Genomic DNA, 25,922 nt, shown 5'->3' on the forward strand with positions numbered 1-25,922 from the left:
GGCGGGAGGCAGGGTCTGGGATGGGAGCCGAGGGTCACGGCCCCCCATGCTCGCTGTGCTCAGGGGCAGGTGACACGGGCGCAAGAGGCGGAGGAGAACTACGTTATCAAGCGGGAGCTGGCGGTGGTGCGGCAGCAGTGCAGCTCGGCAGCCGAGGACCTGCAGAAGGCGCAGAGCACCATCCGGCAGCTGCAGGAGCGGCAGGTACCGGGCGGGAGCGGGACCACGCCCCTAGGCCACGCCCCAGGACCTTCAGGGCTCAGACTGGCCCTGGCTCAGCGCCTGGCCTTCGTGTTCCTTTCCTGGGTGGGGGGACCCTGAGACAAACGCAGATGCTCCCTCAGTAGCGAGTGGCCCCAGACTCAGGGGGCATTCTGTGATTCCTAGTTCCTGCCACCCCGTGGAGTGTCCAGCTTCAGCACAGAGGCCCTTGAGAACCAGGCTGTCCCTGCAGGGCCACAGCAGATGAGACTGTCACTCTTTGGGGAGGCCTTGCATCTCCCCAGGGTCTGAAGGATTCTTGGGCTTCCCTGGGTGCCATCCATGAAGGGAGGGAGCTCCCTTCCCCAGTGGCCAGGACATTGTCCTCAGAAGAGAGTAGCAGAGCAGTCGAGGGCTGTTTGGGAGCTCTGAGCTGACAAGGTGGGGGTGAGGAGGCACCCGCATCGGGGGTGGGGCCTGAACTCTGGATTCAGTGGTGGGTGGGCCCATGAGCCAGAGCCCAGTGCAAAGAGTCCCCTTCTCTGGGAGGCGGCTTTTAGGACTTCACCACAGCTGTACCCAGCAGGCAACTGCAGCCCCCAAGCCCGGCGTGCCCTTATACAGGCCCTGGAGGGAAGGGAAACATCCTGTAGGCCCTGCTGGCACCGGCCACCAACCCCTTCCCCAGCGAGGGCCTCCTGCCCCCTGCCCTGGACAACTGTGGCCCTGCCTCAGCCCAGATGGGCTCAGGCCCCGTGTGGAGCCCCTGCCAGGCTGCACCTCCTCCAGGCCACCTCTTCCTGCCTGCAGCAGCCTCCCTTTGGCCTGAAGATGTGGCCCTGGGCCTCACCCATCTCTGCATCCTACCAAGGCCAGAGCTCAGGGGCAGCTGGTAGAGTCTCTCTGACTGGCCTGAAAGGCCGTATTGTGCCGTGGGTGGGACGAGCCCAGCCTCAGTTTCCCTATCAGCAGAGGGCATCACACTGATGTGGTTCATGGGGGCAAGTGAGAAACAGTGCAGCTCCACCTCCCCCTCCCCAGGAGCAGCGGGTCAACTAGAATCCCTCTGCCAATGCCTGAGCCAAGGTCTCCGGGCCTGGAGTGGGGGAACCTCCTCAGTGGATGAGCACCCTGTGGTTTCTCCAAAGCAAGGACCCACACCCCAGTGCCGGGCCCTGCCAGGTGAGGCCTGGGCCCGCAGCCACATGGCATGGAGGCTGCCCATTCCCCAGCAGCCTCTCCCTCCCCCAGGAGAACCCGCGTCTCACTGAGGACTTCGTGGCCCACCTGGAGACAGAGCTGGAGCAGTCGAGGCTGCGGGAGACAGAGACGCTGGGGGCCCTGCGAGAGATGCAGGACAAGGTTCTAGATATGGAGAAGGTGCGACTGGGTGGGCAGGAGGGCAGGTGTTGAGAGGCCCTGGGGAAGAGGAGGAGGTCTTGTGGAAGCCTTCACGGGTGACCCTGGGTCAGAAACCCCCACCCCTGCCCTGTCAGTCCCTGCCATAGCACCCAGGGTGCCTCTGTGCCCCTCCCCCTTGGTCTCACACCAGGGTCCAGGGGGACAGGAAGTTGGACCCCTCACCCCCAGACCCTCCCAAGCCATGGGAGTACATGCGCGTGCGCACACACACACTCAAATGTACATGCACAGGAGGACATGCTCATGCCTGGTCACCCACACACACACTCAGCACACCCCCCTCACATACGAGGCAAACACCAGCAGTGTGGTGGCTTCCGTGAACTTCCTGGGTACCCTGACCCACCTGTGTGTGTCTCCCCCAGGCCCTGAGTTCCAGGAAGAAGGGAGGCAGAGGGGGACAGGAAGGCTCAAGGCCCATCAGTGCCACCCCCAACACACTCCCATGGAGACACCACTCAGGGGCAGACTGGGGTCCACCCTCTCCTGCCTTCAGTTCTGGAGAGAGTACCAGGCCTCCTGGGTCCCTCCTCAACTGCTTTTTGACTCTGCATTGACTCAACTCCCCCACTGAGCTGCCAGAGCAAGGGAGGTGCCCAGGACCCACTCACACCATGCAGGAGCCATGTCCCTCGACAGCCTGCACTATTTTGGGGAGTGCCCCAAAATGGGGGACTGACAGGCCATCATCCTCTCACCCTCCCGCCCCCCACCATCCAAGAGCTGGGCTTCCCTCCCTCCTCCCTCCACATCAAAGAGCCAGGTGCCTCCAGTACATCCTGCTAGATCTGTCCTACCCCTAGATCCAAACAACAGTCACTGGGGACCTCGTCCAGCAAGTGGATTTTGGTCCAAGAGGCTGGAGCACAAATCCCCCATCACTGAGACCTGGGACACCAGAACAGGGCCTAGGCTGGCATTCAGCCTGTCCCCAAGGAGAGGGGCTGGCCTGGCCTGGGGAGGATCTGCTGAATGGGCCCCAAAGGGGGTAGATCTCAGACCCCCTGGGAGCATGAGCCCTGGCCCTGGCCCTCACTACCCAGGCCTGCCTGGTGTTCTTAGCAGTAACACTTATGGAGGACCCACGATTTATGGGGTTACCCTAGGACAGCCTGTGAGGGTGGGTGCTGTTATTGCATCCATTTTACAGCTGAAGATCTCCGCTGAGTTCCACAGGTGGGGTCTGCATCCTGGGGGCCTGGGCTGGGTTGCTGCCTTCCCCCAGCTGAGCTGTCCAAGACAGAGTGCAGAAGGAAAAGTGGGGGGGGGGGGGGGGAGACGGAGCGGGGGGAGGAGGGTGCTGTAGGTCCTACAGGAAGGAGCTCCCCCGGGCCCTGATCACCTCTCTCCCCACAGAGGAACAGCTCGCTGCCTGACGAGAACAATGTAGCGCGGCTGCAAGAGGAGCTGAAGGCCCTCAAGGTGCGGGAGGGCGAGGCGGTGGCCTCGGCGCGAGAGCTGAAGCTGCAGCTGCAGGAGCTCTCAGACACCTGGCAGGTGAGGGCCGGGTGGGAGCCTCTTTGGGCCACCCGTCTGGGCTCTTCGGCAGAGGCTGACGGCAGGCCGCTTGGCCCCTACCCCAGGCCCATCTGTCCCGCGGCGGCCGCTGGAAAGAGTCCCCCCGGAAGCTGGTCCTGGGCGAGCTTCAGGATGAGCTGATGAGCGTGCGTCTGCGCGAGGCCCAGGCCCTGGCCGACGGCCGCGAGCTGCGGCAGCGCGTGGTGGAACTCGAGACGCAGGTGGGCCCGAGCGTCAGCCTGTCAGGGGAGGGGGCTTGATGTCAGTGGGTCAGTGGCCGGCCCCTGGGCTAGGCCGTGACCCCCGCCATCTGCCGTGCCTCGACCAGGACCACATCCACCGCAACCTGCTGAACCGCGTGGAGGCAGAGCGCGCGACGCTGCAGGAGAAGCTGCAGTACCTGGCGGCGCAGAACAAGGGGCTGCAGACGCAGCTCAGCGAAAGCCGCCGCAAGCAGGCGGAGGCAGAGTGCAAGGTGCCGCCCCGCCCCGCCCCGCCCCGCCGTGGCCCCGCCCCGCCCCGCCCCGCCGTGGCCCCGCCCCGCCCCGCCCCGCCCCGCCGTGGCCCCCACTTGACCCGCCCTCTCCACCTGCACCTACCTGCAGAGCAAGGAGGAAGTGATGGCTGTGCGCCTGCGGGAGGCAGACAGCATGGCCGCGGTGGCCGAGATGCGGCAGCGCATCGCCGAGCTGGAGATCCAGGTGAGCGGAGGGGTCCCGGGCGGGGACGGGGGCAGGCCCTGCTCTGAGCCCGCGTGACCTGGCCCACCCCGCAGAGGGAGGAGGGCCGCATCCAGGGCCAGCTGAACCACTCAGACTCGTCGCAGTACATCCGCGAGCTCAAAGACCAGATCGAGGAGCTGAAGGCCGAGGTGAGCCGGCGGGGGATGCGGGGACCGGCCGGGCGTCGCGGCGGAGGCTGCGGCTGGGGATGCGGGGCGGAAGGTCGGGCCACGCCTCCAGCGCTGGTCCCCGCCCCAGGTGCGGCTACTGAAGGGCCCGCCGCCCTTTGAGGACCCACTGGCTTTCGACGGGCTTGGCCTGGCGCGGCACCTGGATGAAGACTCGCTGCCGTCGTCTGACGAGGAGCTGCTCGGCGTAGGCGTGGGCGCCGCCCTGCAGGACGCGCTGTACCCTCTGTCCCCGCGCGATGCGCGCTTCTTCCGCCGTCTCGAGCGGCCAGCCAAGGACAGCGAGGGTAGCTCAGACAGCGACGCCGACGAGCTGGCCGCGCCTTACAGCCAGGGCCTGGACAACTGAGGCCGTGCCCCGTGCGCCCAGAGGCAGAAGGCCGCAGCCGGGGGGCGCCCGGGAAGTCCGCGGCTGCGCCCTTTGTGTGTGGCTTGCCCACCCCTAGGGCGAGGCCCGGCTTGGGGCTCCTCAGGACCCCTGGGCAGGCTCTCCCTCCCCGCAGTGTTGACCCATCTTGGGGGTTCCTGAAGGGGCTGCCCTCTTAACAGCGAGGGCAGAGGGCAAGGGACAGAGGGCAGGGGACGGACGACTCAGAAGCCCCAGGACTGAACGAGCAGGAAGTTTCCCCTCCCAGCAGGCTCCCTTTGGGACAAGGGTGGCCCCGCTGGAAAGGGCCTAGGAGGTAGGGGAGGCCTGAGGACGGAGAGCCAGCTCTGGGCTGGACATTAAGCACCCCACAATGCTCCTCGGGGCACAGAGACCCTTGACCAGCCCCTGGCCGCCTCCAGGGGAGTCTGGCTGCTGGGGGCAGAGAGCCAGGCTGGGCTTCTCTGCCTGGTGCAGGCATCATGGCCCCTGCAGCAGAAACCAAAGTCCCCCGTACTGTGTGCAGGGCCACTTGAGGTGTGAGTGGCCAGCGGGAAGCAGCCCAGGCCCAGGCAGTCTCCTGCTTCTCTGAGGCCAGAGCAGCTGCGAGGAAGTGAAGAGACCCCTCTCCCTGGCGCACCACATCCTCCTCTGGGAGACACTCGCATCACCTGTCTTGGCCAGTGATGGAAGGGCACCTCTCCACGGGGGTCCTCAGCCTCCATCCACTTCCCCTCTCCAGCCACCACCCCCCCCCCCACCTCAGGCCAGGGCCAGGCCCCAGGGAAGGAGCTTCCCAGTGGAGTTTCCTCCCCTTCCCTCCTCCTGGTGGCCCCGTGGTCTCTGCTGAGTCAGAGCTCAGAATGGTGCCAAAGTCCAACGCTGCCCCCCAGACCCCTCCTCTCTCCCCACCCTGGGCCTTGTGATCCCCAGGGCTGGCCCTCTCGGTGCTCGTTGGAGCCTCGAGTAAAGTAGCGTCACAAGCAATCTCCCTGGCGCTTCCTGGGGTGGGGACTCCTGCTCAGTCACCCCTTTTGGTCGCCCACTCTTCAGTGTTACACAGCCTGGGGACCAGGGCAGGCACCCGTGGGGCTCTCCCATGGGCTCCCCACACTGCCCCCCACCATTTTGCACACTGCCTGTTCACACTCCACATGTCGCCCAGGCGGGAAAGATGGAAAATAAAGTGTATTTACACAGTCTTGGGCAAGGGGCGCTGCGTGGGGCAGGCCCAGGGGTGCCCAGCCCCTGGTCCGGGAAAACAGTGCCAAGGGGGTGGGCTGTCCTTGCCCTCGGGAGCTCCCCACAGTCTGATAGAGTGGGAGGTTGGAGAGGAAAGAGGGGCAGTCAGTATTGGGGTGGGGTATGATTTCCCACCTGGATGACTCAGCTTGGGACCCCTGAGAGACACGGACGGACGCCGAGGTGCTGGCTTCAGGAAGAGCAGGATCTGGTTGCATTCATTCATTCATTATTCATTCAGCACACACTTGCGGAGGTCTCCCGGGTGCTTTGCCCTGTGCCTGGCTCTGAGGCATCCCCAGTGTAGTGGAGGAGACCGGCACAGGGTTGGGGGCTCCTGCCCGTCACTAACATATAGACAGATGTGCAGGGAGGTCAGGAAGGCTACCTGCAGGCGGTGGTGTCAGAGCCTTTTCCAGGGGCAAGAGCATAAAGGCCAGACCAGCAAGAGGCATGTGATGTTCAGGAAGGAGGAACAGGGGAGTCTGGGCATGGCCAGACCAGGAAGGGGCTCTCACCTCAAGGGAGAGTTTGGGCTTTGAACTGAGGGTCATGAGAGCCCCTGGAGGGCTTAGGCGAGGGGGCACCGTCAGGTGGACGACGGTGTTGGAAGGCTGGTGCAGAGAGCAAGCTGCCAAGCTGAGCCAGGTAGTGGGGACAGAGAGTGGGGAGCTTCCTGGGGAAAAGAGGAGCAAAAGAGACAGAGTCCTTTCTGGGGTTCCCCACAGAGCAGAGGCAGAGTCCCCGCTGGTGTGGTGGGTGGGGAAGGACAGAACCGGGGTGACAAAGGAAGGCTTCCTAGGGGCAGAAACTTAATTGGGTCCAGGCAGATGCCATGCAGACCCTGCCCCTGCACCCAGTGTGGGCCCATACAGAACCCTGGGAGCCACGACCCAGCAGGGCATATGACACTGGGTATGAATCAGGACAGCCAAGTCCTGTGTATTGTCCCATCTCATTCGACAGCTCCTGCCACCACATGCACCATTCCCATCCCATGACTTAACACCGAGACCCCGACAGTGACAGTCGCTGTCTGTGCCTCCTGCTCCCACAGGGTAATTCCACCCCAGCTGGTTCCCCAAACAGAGCAGTGCCCCCGGAGGAACACTCAGGTTCTGCGCTATCCTTCCTGGGGGCTGGCCTTGGGGTTCTGGCTGGCAGGCATGTTAGGAGTCAGCCCCCTGCCTTGGGCTTGTCTCTCAGAGTGGAAATAAGGGCACCTGCGTCCCCCCTCCCCATGGCCAGCAGGAAGGACATGCCTGTGAATTGCCATGAAACTCCGAGCTGGAGAGAGGGAGTGTGCCCGCCTCCTTCCCCTCCATTGCCTCCGGGGGAAGGAGGTGGCAGTGCCCCTCTGGGACAGAGCCCATTTCTCCTCAGACCCCAGGCTGGGAGGTGGCCACATCTGGGGTGGGGACAGACAGGACTTGGTGGCCTGTGCCTGACAGGAACCTGGCCACAGGGTAGAGTAGGGGGACCAGGTCTAGGGGCAGAGACAGGGCTGAGAGCCCAACACCCGGTTTCACTCTGTCCTTTACCCACCTGGGGTTGTCTCTGTCATTCTTGGTGCCAAGCAGGAGACCTTGGGGAAAAAAGACCTGGGAGAATGCTAGGCTGGCCACAGTGGCTCGCGCATGTAGTCCTAGCACTCTGGGAGGCCGACTCAGGAGGATCACTTGAGCTCAGGAGTTCAAGGCCAGCCTGAGCAAGAGCAAGACCAGGCGTCTACCAAAAATAGAAAAATTAGCCAGGCATGTTGGCATGTGCCCGTAGTCCCAGCTACTCCAGAGGCTGAGGCAAGAGGATCCCTTGAGTCTGAGGTTGCAGTGAGAGCTACCATGATGCCACTGCACTCTAGCTGGGGGACAGAGTGAGACTCTGTCTCAAAAAAAAAGAAAAGGAATTCTGATTGAAGGGGGCAACTGAAGACGCGGCGGTGGGGCGGGGGGCTGATGAGGATGCCTGGGATAGGGGACATGGCAAGAATGCAAGAATGCCTGTGGGGGTGGGATACACAGTGACATGGTGAGAGTTCCTGGAGAGGGCAGTGCAGCGTTAGGACAGCGGGTCACCCCTCTCCCGCCCCCCAGCGCTGGGAGAGGCCACTTCTTCCTGCAGGCCCCTAAGGGGCAGTCAGCCCGCGACCCTACATCAGCCGAAGGTCCTCTTGAATAGCTCCTGGCCCAGTCTCAGTCCTGCCGTGTGCACTGCAGCCTCCTTGGTGAGCGGAGACCGGTGCGCCCGGGGATTGGGAGGGAGCAGGAGGATCAGAGGACGCCAAAGACCCCTTCGTCGGTCTTGGCCCGCACAGAGCTCCCACCCCGAGGCCCCCTTGAGGGGGTCCCTACCCGCAGCAGCCACTGGCGCCCAGAGCAGTGCCCCAGGATGCACAAGGTCGTGCTATGAAGAGAGGCCCCGGGAAGGGGTTCCCGTCCCCACCCGGGCGCAGGGCAAGCCCTTCCTGCTTGTTCCCCAGGAGCGCCAGTTCCTCCGCCCGGAGTGTGGGAAGGGCTTCTTCAGTCGCTCCTTCTCCTCGGCCATGCACTGGCTCATCCACTGGGGCGCGCGGCCCAGCCGGGCCCCTCCTGCACCTAACGTTCCACCAGAAGTCGGACACGAAGAAGCAAAGCCACGCAGTTCAGCCAGAGCGCCAACCTGCTCACGCACAGCCGCCCCCAGCCCCAGGCGCCGCCGCAACAGCGAAGGTGCACAAGCTCCAGTGTCCCGGTTTTATTGCAAACTCGGGCAGCGTGGGGTGGACAATATACGGGACACAGGGCAGGGCCTAGCCGGGGGAGTGGGGCCAGACTAGAGGGGAGCAGGAGCGTGTCCTAGGGCAAAGGGGCGGGGCCCGAGGTGAGGGCCTAGGCCAAAGGTGTGGGTGAGTCCCGAGCCTCCTTGGCCAAAGGCAAGGTTGGAGCCTGGGCCTAAAGACTGTTTCTCCGAAGCTGAGAGCAATCCCCTGACAGCGACGGCGGGCTCCAGGGAAGTGGGGGCGTCTAAGACAGAGGCGTAACCGGAGGGGCGGATCCTAAGGCAGGGACAGGGTGTCATAGGCGGGGCTGGGGGCTGGCTCAGTGGAAGGTCTCCACCTCCACTACGGTCCAGTCACCCTGAGGGGAGGCCACGTCGTCCGGGGAGAAGCTGGTGACCGAGGTGATGCTGGCACGGGACTCATCCAGGGGAGACAGCAGTTCGGCCCAGCGGCCCAGTTCGGCGTCGCTGAGAGCAGTCCGGGCGCCCCCTGTGACGCCACCCCCCCCTGGTCCCCCTGGGCCACCACCGCTGCCGCCCGCGGCACCCTCCGTCGCAGCCAGCAGCAGCGTCCGGCTCAGCAGATGCTGCACGACGCTCGCCTGCAGCGCCCCCAGCGGCAGCTCGCCCAGGCGCGCCGACTTCGGGCTCCGGGAGGGCGCGCCTGCGCCGGCCCCGGCCGCCGCCTTCCCACCTCCAGCGCCGGGCACGGGCCCCGCATCCAGATCGCCTGGGGCGGAGGTCGCCGACTCAGGCCCTTCTGCCTCGTAGATGGTGCAGAGGCCGTCAGCAGAGCCCGGCCCGGCAGCTGGAGGCCACTGCAAGGGCACCCCTGCGGGGAGAGACGCAGGGTGGACCGAGGACGATAGGCCCCGCCCCCGCGTGAAGACCATGCCCTCTGCCTCAGCCCCGCCTCCGGACCCGACTGTCACGCCCCCGAGCTCCAAAGCCACGCCCACAGCCTTGTCCGGTTCGGAGCGCCCCTTACCTGGGACGCCGCGGAGGGCCAGCGGCGGAGCGGGGCCTCGGCTCCAAGAGGCCGGGTGACAGGCGGCTAGCTCTGCGTCGGCGGGCGGGGATGCCGCAGCGCCGCCCTCGGGCCCGCTGTCGTAGCCGCGCAGCTCCTCGGGTGTGCTGGTGGCGCTGCTGCTGTGGCCAGCCAGGTCCGGGCCGCTCAGCGTACTGGAAGGGCTGCGCGACGGCGGCGGCGGCGGCGCCGGGGCCAGCGCCAGGGTCAGCCGCGGACCCGAGATGGAGGGGTCCGGACCCGGGGTCGGGGGACGGCGTGGGGCCTGCAGAGGTGGTGAGGCAGGGGGAGTGGGAGGGGCCTGCAGAGGGGGCAAGACCAGAGAAGGCGGGGCTTGGTGAGGGGGCGTGGTCAGGGGAGAGGGCGGGGCCTGCAGAGGGGGCAAGGCCAGAGCAGGTGGAGTATGTGGAGGGGGCGTGGTCACAGGAGACTGAGGGGGTGTGGCAGAGGGAGACAGAAGGGCCTGCAGAGGTGGTGAGGCAGGGGGAGAGAAAGGGGCTTGCAGAGCCGGCAAGGCCAGAGCAGGTGGGCTCTGTGGAGGGAGCGTGGCCGAAGGAGACAGAGCAGGTGAGGCAGGCGTAGAGGAAGGGGCCTGCAGAGGCGGCAAGGTCAGAGCAGGTGCGGCAGGATTAGGGGGCGTGGTCAGGGGAGAGGGCGAGGCCTGCAGAGAGGGCAAAGTCAGGGCAGGTGGGACCTGTAGAGGGGGCGTGGCCAAAGGAGACCTAGGGGCCTGCCGTAGAGGTGAAGCAGGGGGAGAGGGAGGAGCCTTCAGAGGGGGCGTGGTCGGAAAAGAGGGCGGGGCCTGCAGAGGAGACGAGGCCAGAGAAGGTGGAGCCTGCAGAGGGGATGTGGTCAAGGGTGATTTGAGGGGTGAGACAGAGGGAGAGAGAGAGGCCTGCGGAGAGGTTGAGGCAAGGAGAGGAAGGGCCGGCAGAGTGACCGAGGTCAGAGAAGGTTGGATTTGCATAAGGGGCATTGGCAGGAAAGAAGGTGTGGCCTGCCGAGCAAGTGACCCCAAAGAAAGTGAGGCTTGCAGAGAGGACAAGGCCACAGGAGAGGGAGGAGCCTGCACAGCGGGTGTGGTCAGAGAGGGCGTGGCCTGCGTAGGGGGCATGCCTAGTGGAGAAGGAGGAGCCTGCAGAGAGAGTGTGGTCAGAGGAGAGGGAGAGGCCTGCGGAGGGGATGTGGCCACAAGAGGAAGGTCCTGTGAGGGAGGCATGGCCAGTGGTGGGGGCGTGGCCTGGGGGAGGGGTGGAGACAGGGAAGGGCTGGCCCGTAGAGGGGGCGTGGTCAGAGCAGGAAGGGCTGGCAGAAGGGGCGAGGCTGGAGGAGAGGGCGGTTTCAGCAGAGACGTTGTGGGAGAAAGAGGTGCTTGTAGAGGAGGTGTGACAGGTGGCAGAGGAGCAGACAGAGGAGGTGTGGCCACAGGAGAGGGGAGAGTCGGAAGAGAGGGCACAGCCGGAGAAGCCTGGGTGGGGGGCGTGCTCTGCAGAGGGGGTGAAACTGATGGAGAGAATGGAGCCAGAAAAGTGGCCGTAGCCAGGGAACAGACGGATGCCTCCGGAAAGGCCGTACCCAGGTGTGTGGGTGGAGCTTGCAAAGGGGGCGTGGCCGGCGGAGAGGGGAGGGTCTGCAGAGAGAGTGGAACAGAGGGAGAAGGCGGTGCTACAGGAAGGGGCGTGGCCAACGGACCGGGGAGGTCCTGTGAGTGGGGCGTGGCCGGTGGGGAGGGTGGGCCCCGAAGATGGAGCGAGGCTGGCGGAGGGGGCGTAGTCGGTGGAGAGGGCGGGAGTGTGGCCGGCAGGGAAGCGGATAGGATGTGGGGAGAAGGTGCCTGTCGTGCCACAGGCCTCGGTGGAGAGGGTGTGGCCCGAGGAGAAGAAGAAGGCAGGCCCTGCGTTGGGGCAGTGTCCTTTGCGGCTGCGGCCTGTGGGGGGCGCAGAGCCTGCAGCCCTTTCGACTTGGGCTGCAAGGGATGCGTAGGAGCCCGGGGTGTTCCACGCGGTGAGACCCCAGAGCGGGCTGGGGAGGACAGAGGGGTGGCGCTGGAGCCCAGGGGCCGCGAGGCCGGCTTCTGGAGGCCCCCGCCCGCGCTGGGCCGTCTCCTGGCAGCTGGGCTCTGCTCCGTGGTACTGTGCTCCGAGGCACTGCTCGCTGATTTCCTGGAGGCCTCGGACGGGGGCCGTGGCCGGGCACTCGGAGCTGGCCTGGGGAGTCCCACCTCGGTGCCCCCTGCCCGGGACCTACGGGCCATGGCTGGGGAGGAAGTGCCTGGGGTAGGCCCGGCAGAGTCTGGAGACAGAGAAGGCCAGAGCATCACCAATACCTCTTAGCCAGTCGCCCTCGCTGCCCAGCAACCTCAATCCTTTCCAGGTCACATACCTCTCCTTGCCCCAGCGCTCAGCGTGCTCTTTCTGGGAACTTCCAGGGCTTTTCCTTTGGCCACAGGTTCCTCCGTTGGGGGCCGGGGTCCCTTCTGGCCAAGAGGGCCTGGCCTGGAGACAGAAGGGGCCACACTCAGGGCAGAGCCTGAGGTCCTTGTTTAGCTTCCCAGGTCTCTATTTTTCCATCTGTGAAATGGGCCATGTACCGTCTCTGAGGACCATTAACAGCTTTCCCCCAATTTGCACCCAGTGATCTGAAAGAGCTCTGGCGCCCCAACTCATGTAAATTTAAAGATTGTGACGCTAACTCTTACTTAGGAGACTAGAGGAGAGGAAGCATGTTACCTGGTGGTCCCGCTGGCACGCCCCGGGCTAGAGAGAGAGGCCAGGCTGGGAGTCTTGGCCGGGGCCCGCTCCCCTCTCCCAGCTGCTGGAGGCCTGGTGGCTGCAGGGAGAAGGTCGAGTCAACTATGATCCGGAAAAGGGTAGGGGGATGTTTCAGAAGAAGGAGGGCGGGAAGATGGAGTTGGAACTGAGGAATGAGGTTGAGGTACCTGGATTCCGGGAACCTGTCCCAGCACTCCGTGGTGGTCCTCCTCGGGGTGCAGCCTCCGAAATAGTGACTCCTCCGATGCCGCCGGCTCGCTCCGCTAGAGGCCTTCGCCCCGCAGCTCCCGCTGCTCCCAGAACTCGGAGGGCTGCAGGGGTTACTGGGGGAAGGGGTCGTGGAGCCCCTGGGGGCCTGGGGGTCGGAATGCCAGGAGGGCGAGATGAGGGCGTCCGCGCGACGGCCCCTGCCTTGGCCTTGTCCCTCTTGTCCATCCTGCACCTGATGAGACAGACAAATCAGCATCCCAGGTCTTGGACAGCTAGGCGGCGAGTGGGGACCTGGATCCCAGCATCGCCACCCACGGGCACTCAAACCTCCGCCTCCGCTTCGATCCGCTCCCCTCCCACCCACCCACGCCCACTTACCAGCTCGGCGGCTCTCCGTTGTCCCCAAGTCCCAGCCCCACTGCTTTCCCCCAAAGCTGAGAGTCCTTGCCCGCCCCAGCCCACCCCCTCCCCTGCCTCGGCTCCCTTTCAGGACAACATCCACGCCCCTACCCTCGCCCCCTCGGGCTCCAGGCGACCAGCCTCAGGAACAGCGGGCTGCCGCGGGCTCCAGATGCGGGGATCGGAGCGCACGCCCGGGGCTCCCCGCCGGCCCCCAGGGCCCTCCCCGGGCCTCCCCGAGGGATGCCGGCACCTGTCGGGAGGAAGAGCCGCCCCGCTGCCTACGATCGGGCTCCCGGAGACAAAGAGCCGAGTCCCAGGCCCTCCCCCTCCCCCAGCCGGGCCCTGGCCCGCTCGCGGCCGCTCCACCTGCTCCCGGCGCGCTCACCTCGGCTCCGGCCTCCCGCCGCTCCACGCAGGGTCGCCTGGGGTGGGGCCAGGCGCAGCGCCGCGGCGGTCGCGGGCGGCGAGCAGGCGAGGGGAGGGGGCTGCGGGCGGCGGCTCCGGGGGAGCAGGGCGGCCCCGCCTCTCGGCCGCGGGCGGGGGAGCCGGGGGCGCGCTCTCGAGCCAAGCCCGGGATCGTGGGCTGCGGGAGCGCGCCAAAGAGTGGGGGGGAGACGCACGTTGGAGAGAGGGGCGGCTTCTCCGCGGTCTGCGAGAGGCCTGTTTCCCGGGCTGCGCCTGAGGACCCCAGAGACAGACACAACGGGAGGGACTGAGGGCAAATCCCCGGCGTCCCCCACCTGTTCCCCCAACACATACACCTGCCCAGACCCCTACCCCAAATGCCCGGCGAGCAAACACCGCCTGGACTTGGATAGGCTGGGCCCTGGCAACCAGGAGGCGGGACCATCGCGGCTCCGGCCCACCGACCAATCCTTCTGCTTGGTGTCCTTGGTCCCTGTCCTCGCCTTTGCATCTGCGGAGCCCGGGCCGCCCAGGGGCCCTGGGGCCATCCGCCTCCCTCATACCCGAAGGTTTTTCCCAGACCCCAGGAAACTCCCTAACCGGGTCGGGGGGAGTTGAGGAGGGGTCTGCCGGGGGAATGCAGCCCTGGGAATTTCGGGGATGCCAGGTCGACCCCAGATTTTTGGGAAGAGAGGAAGAAAGAAAGGAGGAGAGAGAGGGAAGGCGACAGGAGACACAGAGAATGGCCAGAGGTGACCCATCTTTCTGCAGGGCACAGCACCCCCACCCTCCACACCCTCCTAGCTCTCAGGAGATCCTGGCGAGTCCAGCTTCCGGGGGACAAGGTTATGTCAGGCTGGGAGGGGTCACGAAGGAGCAGAGAAGATCCTCAAAGGGGATGGCCACCCTCGTTGCCCTGTGCTGCCCACCTGATGAGCCCCCCTCTACTTCCCCTTATACCTGAAGATCTGGCCTTGTCACCTCTGTTGGCCAAGTCCCAACTTCATGCTACCTCAGTGTGCCAGACTCAGCCACTCCTTACCCCATCCCAAAGAACCAGCTCCCTCTGCCTCACTGCTGCCCCAGGATGCACACGTGCACACAGCTCATCCCCTCCTAGAGCTCAGGGACCTCCATGCACAGGAGACAGAAAGCTGGACTTGGCAACTAGGGGTGACAAGGGGGTACACTGTGCCCAGTTGAGGTTCCGGAAATGGAGAACAAAGAAAGATGGCAGACTCCAAACTGAATGCCCTGCTTTCACCTCTGGATTGGATTCTAGGTCTCATATTCCCAGGTTTACCATTCGTCGCCTGTGTGAGCCCCTTGTGGCATGACACCAGCCTGGGTGCTCTGCCCTCCCACCAACCAACAGGGCCCTCCTCCCAAGTCACATTCTCACACCTACCTGCACTCTGGGAGGCCAAGGCAGGATTGCTTGAGCTCAGGAGTTTGAGACCAGCCTGAACAAGAGCGAGACCCCATCTCTACTAAAAATAGAAAGAAATTAGCTGGGCAACTAAAAGCAGAAAAGAAAAAAACTTAGCTAGGCATGGTAGTATGTGCCTGTAGTCCCTGTTACTCAGGAGACTAAGACAGGAGGATCACTTGAGCCCAGGAGTTTGAGGTTGCTGTGAGCTAGGCTGACACCATGGCACTGTAGCTGGGGCAACAGAGTGAGGTCTCAACAAAAATAAAAAAATAAAATAAAAATGGTTAAGATAGTAAATTTTATGTGATGTGTATTTAACCACAAATTTTTTTTAAGCTGGACATTGTCATGTGCAAAGGCATACACACTAGCAATGGGAGTGGAAGTGGGCAGCCTCTGGAGAACAGTTGAAAAGCACGTTGAATACGTTTGTCCTATGATCTAGCCATTCCACTCAAGCATCTATACCTACAGCAGTGCCATACTGCTCCCCACCCCCCGGCATTCTTGAGCATACCACAGTCTTGTGGATGAGGAAGTCAGAAGTGCCAGGGAATTAACACCCCTCCAGCCACCCCCTTCTCCAGAGCAGCTCTTACACAATCACAGACAGAGACTTCAAGTCCCTTGCCCCTTAGCGGGGACAACTTGGGAGTGTGACCTACACCATCGCTGAGATTTCCAGTAGAATTGAGTCTTAGTTGCCCACAGTGGCAACCTGCTCGATCACCCTCATGAATGCTTAGTGGCTTCTTTCTCCCTCCTCCCTGTGTCACTTCCTCATTGCCATAGTGGTGCCTCCTGGGATAATTTTCTAGGTAAACTATTTACATCCAATTCCTCATCTCAGGGTCTGAGCCCAGAGGAGCCCAAACCAAGACAATGTATGATCGATCACACATCAAGCATTTATTGAATGTCCACGGTGTACCAGTGACAAGTGTGCAGCTCACAGGGCTTATGGGCTAGTGACCTCAGACTCTTGCACAAGCAAAGCAATATGTATTGAGATGCTTGTTTCAGCATATAGTTCAAACAAACCTCCAAGGCATGGATTCCTGGGACAGAAGAATTCAGTAGAAAGAAAACATAACCTTTCTCAAATGTCTCCTCCCTAAAAAGGTCTTCAGGAACGCCTTGTCCCCTGTTACCACATCACCCTGCATGTCACAAACTGCCATTACCTTGTTCCTTCATCTGTTTGTGTACTTAGTGTATGTCTCTCTCCACCACCAGGACAGAAGCTCTGAGAAAGTAGGGGGCCTTTCTTATTTTATCCTGCAGGGAGGCTTCTTCAGGGGCTGGCACACAGTAGGTGCTCTTAAAGATCTGTAATCCCAGCACTTTGGGAAGCTGAGGTGGGAGGATGGCTTGAGGCCAGGAGTTGGAGACCAGCCTGAGTGACATGACAAGAACCCCATCTCTACAAAAAATTGTTTTAAAAATTAGTCAGGTGTGATGCCACATGCCTGTAGTCCCAGCAACCCAGGAGGTTGAGGCGGGAGGCTCGCTTGAGCCCAGGAGTTCAAAGTCACAGTGAGCTGTGATCATGCCACTGCACTCCAACCTAGGTGACAGAGTGAGACCCTGTCAAAAATAAAAAAATAAAAATAAATAAACATCTACTAAATACACAAGGAAAGTTTGTCTTCAGACTGCCTGGGGTCAGCATGCCCACTGAGTCCCTGGCTTAAGGGGTTCCAACTGGGGCGTCTTTTTCCCTGTGGGGGAGGGGTCTCACTCTCCCACCCTAGCCCAGGTGGGAAGTTCCCACTGAGGGACTTCAGACAGAGAGCAGATCAATGTTCAACCACACAGGTTTGCTTCCCTGAGATTAGGCCCAGGACTTCCTAGGTGGGGAGGAGAGAGTGGGGGGGGCGGGGCAGAGTGTCCTTTAGAGAACTTCATCTCCAGCTCCCTAAACCCCCAGGCCCTGTGACCCCCAGGACCTGGGAGCAGCTTGTCCCCTCTCTTTGAGGGCAGGCCACAAGACCGGGCAGGGACAGACAGGGGAGCGCCCGCCCTCACTCTGCTCAGCCCAGCTCCTGAGCCTTGGCCAGAGTAGGAATGGAGAAGCTGTCCCCTTTCCTCTGTCCCCCTACCCTGGCGCCAGGGCACCTGAAGACTTTGGTCACCTGTGCCTTGCTTGAACTTTGAGGCCAGGTGTCTGGGCCTTGGGGAGGTTGGAGGAGGCCCTTCCGCACCTTCCTGAGGAGGTGTGTGCAGCCTGGCTTCCCGAAGGGCGGCCACAGGATGGCTTCGGGAGCCCAGGGCCTCCAGCCCGCTCCAGTTTCACCCGGCGGCCGGGGTCTAGCCGGACTGCCGCGTTCTGAGACCCTTGGCCACGTCTGCCCAGCGGGATTAGGATCCCCGCCTGCCCGGGACCCCTAACGTGGCGGCCAGGAGCGGGGTCGACCTGAGAGCTCCTGCCACCAGCCAGGGCGACCGTTCCGGGGCCGGGGCGGGGCGGGGCGGGGCGGGACGGGGTGGCTCCCGGGCTCCTGTCCCGCCCGCCCTGACTCACCCGCGCCCGCCGGCCCGCCCGGGAACTCTGCGGGAGTCCCGGCCGCCCAGCTCCCAGGGACCCAGGAGTTGTTGGGCCCAGCGTGCGTCCGGCAGCGGTGAGTTAGGTGGTTCTCCGCCCCTGAGGACGCCACAGATGTGGCGGGGTGGGGGTCCGGCTGAGAGCTCGGGTCTGGCAGAGGGGAGGACCCGTCCCAGGTGCGCGCGTGCTGTGGCCTGGGCGGCCCGTCCGGGGCACACCGGGAGCAGGGGTGGGGGTGGAGGGCGCCGCAAACGGAGGCCCGCCCAGCCCCAGGGGTGCCTGTCCTGGGAGCGCAGGGTGGGGGCAGGGGTCTTGGCCAAGTAACAAAGAGAAGATCTACAGTCTGGGGTCGACCTTGGTGGGGGAGGGGTCTTGACAACTTTCCCTTCTCCTTGGCCTCTGGGGAGACATTAACAACTCATCCCTGAGAGCCCCTCAAAACCCCACAGTCCTACCACTCAGGTTCTCCCCAGTCTGTCTGTCCTCTGGAGCTCTTGAACTTGAAGCCTCCTCAGACTTTTAAGTCTGCTATCAGGGGCTGCTGGGAAAAGTACTAGGCTGGGAGTCCACAGGCCTGGGCCCCGGTCCAGGATCGGCTACTAAGGAGCAGTGATCCTTTCTCCACCCTATACCTCAGTTTCCCCCTTGTGTAAAAGGCAGAGGTTGGACGTTGTGTTCTCCAAGACCCTTCTCAGGGCTGCGGGTGGGGAGGGGGGTAGGCGGACAGGAGCACCCACCATCGCCATCACCCGGTACCACCCAGCAGCAAGAAGTCCTCGGCCAGACTTTTGGAGGCAAGTGACTTGAGAGGAGGGGAGAGGCAGTGCCACCAGTGCTGGGTGGGGGGGCGTGTGGTCCTAGGTTACAAGATGTCCCCTTGGTGGCCTGCTGGAAACACCACTCTCAGCACCTTTTTCTTTTTCTTTTTTTTTTTTTTTCTTTTTCTTTTTTCCTTTTTGAGACAGGGTCTCACTCTGTCCCCCAGGCTGGAGTGCAGTAGCGTGATCATAGCTCACTGCAGCCTCTAACTCCTGGGCTCAAGCGATCCTCCTGCCTCAGCCTCCCAAGTAGCTAAGACTACAGGTGTGCACCACCACATCCAGCTAATTATTATTTTTTTTTTATTTTATTCTCTCAAAGGACGAATTTTTTTTTTTTTTGAGACAGAGTCTCACTCTGTTGCCCAGGCTAGAGTGAGTGCCGTGGCGTCAGCCTAGCTCACAGCAACCTCAAACTCCTGAGCTCAAGGGATCCTCCTGTCTCAGCCTCCCGAGTAGCTGGGACTACAGGCATGTGCCACCATGCCCGGCTAATTTTTTCTATATATATATATTTTTTTTAGCTGTCTATATAATTTCTTTCTATTTTTAGTAGAGATGGGGTCTCGCTCTTGCTCAGGCTGGTCTCGAACTCCTGAGCTCAAACGATCCGCCCACCTCGGCCTCCCAGAGTGCTAGGATTACAGGCGTGAGCCACCGCGCCCGGCCAAAGGACGAATTTTTTAAAATTTTTGTTAGACATGGGGGTCTTCCTATATTGCCCAGGCTGGTCTCGAACTCCTGGCCTCAGGTGATCCTCCCACCTTGGCCTCCCAAAGTGCTGAGGTTTCAGGCGTGAGCCACCACATCTTTAGGCAAAGACACTGCATCTGAACAAAGTGGGTGCAATCCCACTGGTGGGACTTGTGGGTTGGAGGGGCCAGCCCTCAAATGCCACTCGTAACTGTGAAACCTTGAGCAAGTTATTTCTCTCCCCTGAATATGGAAAGTAACATCCCCGACACCCACGCTCCCAGAGCTGGGACAAAATGAGGCAATCAAGAGCGTCTGGTGGTGAAAGTTGAGTGTGCTTCTTGTGGTTGTTTTTCCCTGCCCCTCCCCCAATTGTATAAGCCCCTCTTCCTGAGCCTTCCATCTGTGCGAATTTAATGGCAGGTTCAGGATGATCAAGTTTGAGTCACAGAGACAGATAATGATAACCCCCGAGTCTGTCTCTGATTCTGTCTGTATACACCGCGTTCCGTGGGAGCCACTGGGCCGTCGCATGGGCCCCTGTGTGTTTGTTTCCACCTTCTTGCCTGTGACTGTGCACTGGGGAAGGTGGGTGGCAGAGCTTACACCAGGGGTGCAAGCGTGGGAAGTTGACCCCTGCCCCTGTAGGTGGCGTTTCTGCCCCAGCCCCTAGAGTTACTGTTCTTAGGTAAAGCAACTGAGAACTGAAAGATGTTAGGACCCCCTAGTTCTGGGTCTCCTCTCAGCTCACTGTGTGTGTTTGGACTTTGTACCCTTGTGCACAACTGTACATGCTCAGGCCAGGTGCGGTGGCTCACACCTGTAATCCCAACACTGGGAGGCCAAGGCTGGAGGACCTCTTGAGGCCAGGAGTTTGAGACCAACCTGGGCAACACAGCAAGACCTCATTTCACAAAACTAAAATGTGCATGCCCCCAAATGCCCCCAGGTGTCCCTTCTGGTGGCTGCAATGTATATATTCATTCCCTGGGGATTGCTGTGCTGCCCTACGCATGTTTCTCCCAGATAAGATACTGGTGTCTGAGGCTGTCTAATGCCCTGGGACAGCTTTACTTGGCTTTTTGCTTAGGACAGGGAGTGCTTAGGTAGAGATAGGGCCGTTGTATGAGGGATCCTGTGTTCTGGGCACCCCTTTGCATGTGTCTGGTTCGGGCTGAGTCACATGGCCTGAGTCAGGGGACCCACAGCATTTCAGGATTGCAGGGAGAGTTCCTATGTGGGCATGCTTGTGCCTGCCCGCTTAACTGCAGATCCCCCAGACTAAGGTGGGAGCCATCGCAGGGATTAACAGGTATGGTCGATGTGGATAGCCTGGCCCTCAGCCTGGTGGGCGGGGCCTGCATCTTGTGTCACCACCCCCACCCCTACCGTATCCTCATCCAGTGTTACGCTAAAGCCTTGGGAGGACATAGGGACCAAAAAGGGAGGCACGGAGGTGTCAGAGCAGGGGCAGAGGTGTGGGTCAGGGAGGCAGGATTGTCCTAGGTTCTCCCTGGGGAGATGGGTGGGAGGCCAGAGAGGACAGGCTGGCAGCCCAGATGCCTCCCTTCCTGGCCCAGCTTGTGCCGAGCTAACAGGTTAGCTGGACGAGGACAGGAGGCTCCCAGGAATCTGTATAAGAAAACAGGGGATGGTCAGGCTTGGTGGCTCGCGCCTGTCATCACAGCGGGCTTGTGGAAGCTGAGGTGGGAGGATCACTTGAGGCCAGGAGTTTGAGAACAGCCTGAGCAACCTAGCAAGACCCTGTCTCTACTACAAAAAATTTTTAAAAATTAGCCAGGTGTGATGTGGTGGTGCACATCGTAGTCTCAGCTACTCGGGAGGCTGAGGCAGGAGGATCGCTAGAGCCCCAAAGTTTGAGGCTGCAATGAGCTATGGTCACATCACTGCACTCCAGCCTGGGTAGCAGAGTGAGACCCTGTCTCTAAAAGAATAAAAAAAAAAAAAGAAGAAGAAGACACAGCCAGGTACGGTGGCTCTCACCTGTAATCCTAGCACTCTGGGAGGCCAGGCGGGAGGATCGCTTGAGCTCAGGAGTTTGAGACCAGCCTGAGCAACAGTGAGACTCCATCTCTACAAATATAGAAAAATCAGCCGGGCATCGTGGCTCAAGCCTGTAGTCCCAGCTACTCAGGAGGCTGAAGCAGGTGGATCCCTTGAGCCCAGGAGTTTGAGGTTGCTGTGAACTATGATGACGTCACTACACTCTAGCATGGGTGACAGAGTGAGACTCTGTTTCAAAAAAAAAAAAGAAGAAGAAGAAGACGGGAGATATAGACTGGGCGAGCTTGGATGGCACAGAAGTGGGCCCCACCCTCTCCTTCCCCCTCCAACCTGGGGAAGTAGCTGCCTGCCTGGGAAATTGTCCCACACCTCCATATGACTCTTGCCTGGCCTGTCTGTATCTACAATAATGATATCTTGGTCTAAAAGGAAACCCAGGGACAGACAGAGTGGCTGGCCATCGGGGAGCTTGGCAGCCTCGCCCATCTAAGTCCCTGTGGTAGGTGTCACCCCAAGAGCTTTTCATTTGTACATCGCCCACGTCTTGGAGCCCAGGTCTCTGGCTTCTAGCTCTGGTCCTCCCTCCACCCCCAGGGCTGTGACTGTGGCCACTCCCTGACCCTGAGGCCCTGGTAACCAGAGCCTGGCTCCAGCCGGCTTTTCCAGTTGGAGGTTGGAGGTGGTGCCCAGAGCGCCCTTGGAGGGGGTGGGAGGACCCGCGCCCCGGAAGTCCTGAGCCTTGGGCCACTCTCCAGTCTGGTGGCGTGACAGCAGGCCCAGACACTTGAGTGTCTGAAGTCAGGAAGCACAGAAGCAGGTGTTTACAGGAGATGGACACACGGGGCGGGGGGGACAGTGGCCCCAGGGACTGCCCTTCTGGAGCTCTGAGAGGGCGACAGAGTCAGACTGGGGTGCAGGGAGCGAGAGGGAGGGTGGCTGGGGAGAATGGTGGCCGCTTGCCTCTGGAAAGGCGGTGATGTTTGATGGGGAAAACAAGGCCAGGCTAAGAGGGAGGTGTGGGTGCAGAGCTTGGGGGTTCTGCCAGGACGTGGCATGGCTGGGAGCAGATTGGGGGTGCAGGCCTGCCTGGGACGGACCGTCCAGGTGCCCCTTCCTGACAGTCTCTGTGCACCCCCTGTCTTCCTGCAGGCAGGATGATCCCGGTGGCCGAATTCAAGCAGTTCACGGAACAGCAGCCCGCATTCAAGGTGCTCAAACCCTGGTGGGATGTACTGGCGGAGTACCTCACGGTGGCCATGCTCATGATTGGGGTCTTCGGCTGCACCCTCCAGGTGAGGGGCGGGGCCAGAAAATGGAGCGGGGCCAGCACCTGGGGAAGTCCCAAAGTTTTCCCATCACTGAAGAAAGGGGAGAGAGGAGGACAAACCAGAGGCCCACCACCGCTCACAGACCAATTCTGACCCCATTTTATTTTGAGACAGTTTTGCTCTGCCACTCTGTCACCCAGGCTAGAGTGCAGTGGCATCATCATAGCTCACTGCAACCTCAAACTCCTCAGCTCAAGCGATTCTCCTGCCTCAGCCTCTCCAGCAGCTGGGACTACAGGCTTGAGCCACCGTACCCAGCAATGTCCCCTTTCTATAAGGACCCAGTCACATTGGGCCCAAGCTAATAGCTTGGGCTTAATTTGACTACCTCTGCGATGACCCTGTTTCTAATTAAGGCCACGTTCACAAGGATTGGGAGTTGGAACTTCAACATGGTTTGCGGGGGACACAAGTAAACCCAGTTCCTTTTTTCAGACACAGACCAATGCTCAGAGGTTTGGCAACTCTTCTGGAGTCACAGCCGGCTGGTGACAGTCAGGGATTGGGGTCTCCCACCTTTGGCCTGTTTCTCCCCACCCCCCAACTCCCCAGACCCCTCACTCTCTTTTGCCGTCTCTCCCATCTGCACAGGTGACACAGGACAAGATCATCTGTCTGCCCAGTCACGAGCCCCGGGAGAATGTTTCAGAGGCCCCGTGCCAGCAACTGTTGCCACGGGGGGTCTCTGAGCAGATGGGGGGCCTCCGGGAGGTTCATGGCCTCAAGAACAACTTGGACTTGCAGCAGTACAGCTTCATTAACCAGCTGTGCTACGAGACAGCCCTCCACTGGTACGCCAAGTACTTCCCCTACCTCGTGATCATTCACACGCTCATCTTCATGGTTTGCACCAGTTTTTGGTTCAAGTTCCCTGGCACCAGCTCCAAGATCGAACACTTCATCTCCATCCTGGGCAAGTGTTTCGACTCTCCGTGGACCACGCGGGCTCTATCTGAGGTCTCCGGGGAGAACCAGAAAGGCCCGGCTGCTGGACGGGCAACAGCAACCGTGGCGGCTGCAGCAGGGGCCGGGCCAGGGAAGGCAGGGGAGGACGAGAAGGAGAAGGTGCTGGCAGAGCCAGAAAAAGTGGTGACCGAGCCACCAGTTGTCACCCTGCTTGACAAGAAGGAGGGTGAGCAGGCCAAAGCCCTGTTTGAGAAGGTCAAGAAGTTCCGTGTGCATGTGGAAGAAGGAGACATCCTCTATACAATGTACATCCGGCAGACGGTGCTCAAAGTGTGCAAGTTCTTGGCCATTTTGGTCTACAACCTGGTCTACGTGGAGAAGATCAGCTTCCTGGTGGCCTGCAGGGTGGAGACCTCCGAAGTCACGGGCTATGCCAGTTTCTGCTGCAACCACACCAAGGCCCACCTCTTCTCCAAGCTGGCATTCTGCTACATCTCCTTCGTGTGCGTCTATGGGCTCACCTGCCTCTACACACTCTACTGGCTGTTCCACCGGCCTCTCAAGGAGTACTCCTTCCGTTCCGTGCGGGAGGAGACTGGCATGGGTGACATTCCTGATGTCAAGAATGACTTCGCCTTCATGCTGCATCTCATCGACCAATATGACTCGCTCTACTCCAAGCGCTTCGCTGTCTTCCTCTCTGAGGTCAGTGAAAGCCGCCTGAAGCAGCTCAACCTCAACCATGAGTGGACACCCGAGAAACTTCGGCAGAAGCTGCAGCGCAATGCCCGGGGCCGGCTGGAGCTGGCCCTCTGCATGCTCCCCGGGCTGCCAGACACTGTCTTCGAGCTCAGTGAGGTGGAGGCGCTGAGGCTGGAGGCCATCTGTGATGTCACCTTCCCCCCGGGGCTCTCGCAGCTGGTGCAGTTGCAGGAGCTGAGCTTGCTGCACTCACCCACGAAGTTGCCCTTCTCCTTGCAGATCTTCCTGAGGGACCGCCTGAAGGTCATCCGCGTCAAGTGTGAAGAGCTCCGTGAGGTGCCCCTCTGGGTGTTTGGGCTTCGCGGCTTGGAGGAGCTGCATCTGGAGGGGCTCTTCCCCCCAGAGCTGGCTCGGGCAGCCACCCTTGAGAGCCTCCGGGAGTTGAAGCAGCTCAAGGTGTTGTCTCTGCGGAGCAACGCAGGGAAGGTGCCAGCCAGCGTGACCGATGTGGCCGGACACCTGCAGCGGCTCAGCCTGCACAACGACGGGGCCCGTCTGCTGGCCCTCAACAGCCTCAAGAAGCTGGTGGCATTGCGGGAGCTGGAGCTGGTGGCCTGTGGGCTAGAGCGCATCCCCCACGCGGTGTTCAGCCTCGGGGCGCTGCAGGAACTTGACCTCAAGGACAACCACCTGCGGTCCATCGAGGAGATCCTTAGCTTCCAGCACTGCCGAAAGCTGGTCACACTCAGGCTGTGGCACAATCAGATCGCCTACGTCCCTGAGCATGTGAGGAAGCTCAGGAGCCTGGAGCAGCTCTACCTCAGTCACAACAAGCTCCAGACGCTGCCCACCCAGCTCGGCCTGTGCTCCAGCCTCCGCCTGCTGGACGTGTCCCACAATGGGCTGCACTCCTTGCCACCTGAGGTGGGTCTCCTCCAGAGCCTGCAGCACCTGGTTTTGTCCTACAATGCCCTCGAAGCCCTGCCAGATGAGCTTTTTTTCTGCCGAAAGCTGCGAACGTTGCTTCTGGGCTACAACAACCTGAGCCAGCTCTCGACCCACGTGGGGGCCCTAAGGGCCCTCATCCGCCTGGAGCTCAAGGGCAACCGGTTAGAGGCGCTGCCCGAAGAACTTGGCCACTGTGGGGGGCTGAAGAAGGCGGGGCTCCTGGTGGAAGACACCCTGTACGAGGGCCTGCCCGCAGAGGTACGAGAGAAGATGGAGGAGGAATGAGGCCAGGGTGGGCGCGGCGTGTTCAGGTAGGGCCCCAGGGATGCCACCGCGTAGGAATCTCCACCATTGTCTTCTAAGGGAGGTGGCCACGTGAGCCCAGGAGAGGAGGGGCAGACTTGTGTCAGCCTGGTGGGGCCCAGGCAAGATCTGGGACTGGTTTGTCTAGGGAGATACAGGAGGTTGTGGATTCAGCGTAGAACCTCAAATGGAGGGATTAACTAACTCAGTCATGGAGTTCTCAGACCAAAACCACGCCTGTGTCTGTGGCTGGCTGGCTAGCCCCATCCCTAGACCAGAACTGGATAATCCGGCTCAATGAGTGCCACCTATAGGGTGGGGGCATATCCCAGTGGGATTTCCAGCCCCCTCCCCAAAAAGTGGCTTACATCTGGGATTCTCTCCCTTAGGAAGGGGACACAGACACAAGGGACCAGCCCCACTACCCCAATTTTGATGCTAATCCCTTATTTATAAGTTGTTTGCTATGGACATGTGAACTCAGAACAATACAGCTCATATCTGGCCATGTATCAAAATCAACAGTGGAGTTAGTTAGTACCGAACAAAACATCCCAGTCCCTACTCCTGAAAGACCAACACAGGAGGTTTGGGTAGGGGCTAGGAACCTGCGCCTATATAAGCATCCCAGACAATTCCTATGCAGGTATTCCTACGACGGCACATTGGGAGATGTTGACCTAAACAACAGGTATCCGAATATCTAGTTTCTGACCCATTTTTAGATCCTAGACCCTTTGAGAAACCAACGAAAGCTGGGCACCTCCTTCCTCAGGAAAATGCTTGTGTACACTTACACATAAAACTCTGCAGACAACTTTGGGCAATCAACAGCTTCATGGACTTTCTAAGGTTGGCAGACTCCAGGGTAGGAACACTTGCCGTGGAGGCTATGTTTTTCTGAGGATGTCTTTTGAATGTTCCATCCGTGGGTGCTTAATAAATAATACTCATTGTCAGAACTCTAATTGTTATCTCTTATGTCCACTT

At 61.1% G+C, this 25,922-nt stretch overlaps 3 protein-coding genes across 4 annotated transcripts in view; 2 read left to right on the top strand and 1 right to left on the bottom strand.

Moving 5' to 3' along the window:
* The window catches only part of EVI5L (ecotropic viral integration site 5 like), a 28,792-nt gene extending 23,215 nt beyond the window's left edge, over nucleotides 1-5,577 (top strand). Inside the window, exons 13-20 of the mRNA XM_069496237.1 lie at nucleotides 64-204; nucleotides 1,453-1,581; nucleotides 2,980-3,120; nucleotides 3,207-3,362; nucleotides 3,470-3,616; nucleotides 3,747-3,842; nucleotides 3,917-4,012; nucleotides 4,122-5,577. Of these exons, the coding sequence (XP_069352338.1) occupies nucleotides 64-204; nucleotides 1,453-1,581; nucleotides 2,980-3,120; nucleotides 3,207-3,362; nucleotides 3,470-3,616; nucleotides 3,747-3,842; nucleotides 3,917-4,012; nucleotides 4,122-4,400 (1,185 nt within the window). The 3' untranslated portion in view covers nucleotides 4,401-5,577. The remainder of the gene's footprint in view (nucleotides 1-63; nucleotides 205-1,452; nucleotides 1,582-2,979; nucleotides 3,121-3,206; nucleotides 3,363-3,469; nucleotides 3,617-3,746; nucleotides 3,843-3,916; nucleotides 4,013-4,121) is intronic.
* Nucleotides 5,578-8,737: 3,160 nt separating this feature from the next.
* On the bottom strand, nucleotides 8,738-12,650 carry PRR36 (proline rich 36). The gene is made up of 5 exons (XM_069491374.1): nucleotides 12,383-12,650; nucleotides 12,174-12,273; nucleotides 11,827-11,939; nucleotides 9,406-11,736; nucleotides 8,738-9,249 (listed from the first exon to the last, which is right to left on the bottom strand). Exons 1-5 carry the CDS (start codon nucleotides 12,648-12,650, stop codon nucleotides 8,738-8,740), a joined length of 3,324 nt encoding a protein of 1,107 aa, XP_069347475.1.
* Nucleotides 12,651-17,186: 4,536 nt separating this feature from the next.
* Nucleotides 17,187-25,639, top strand: LRRC8E (leucine rich repeat containing 8 VRAC subunit E). 2 transcript variants are annotated; one of them, XM_069496243.1, is made up of 3 exons: nucleotides 17,187-17,285; nucleotides 21,895-22,037; nucleotides 22,665-25,639. In XM_069496243.1, exons 2-3 carry the CDS (start codon nucleotides 21,900-21,902, stop codon nucleotides 24,912-24,914), a joined length of 2,388 nt encoding a protein of 795 aa, XP_069352344.1. In that variant the 5' UTR covers nucleotides 17,187-17,285; nucleotides 21,895-21,899; the 3' UTR covers nucleotides 24,915-25,639. The 2 variants fall into 2 exon arrangements, with proteins under 2 accessions (XP_069352344.1, XP_069352352.1); XM_069496251.1 differs by lacking the exon at nucleotides 21,895-22,037.
* The last annotated feature ends 283 nt before the right edge of the window (nucleotides 25,640-25,922 follow it).

This window comes from Eulemur rufifrons, chromosome 2, assembly GCF_041146395.1.
Source record: "Eulemur rufifrons isolate Redbay chromosome 2, OSU_ERuf_1, whole genome shotgun sequence".
Lineage (NCBI taxonomy): Eukaryota > Metazoa > Chordata > Mammalia > Primates > Lemuridae > Eulemur > Eulemur rufifrons.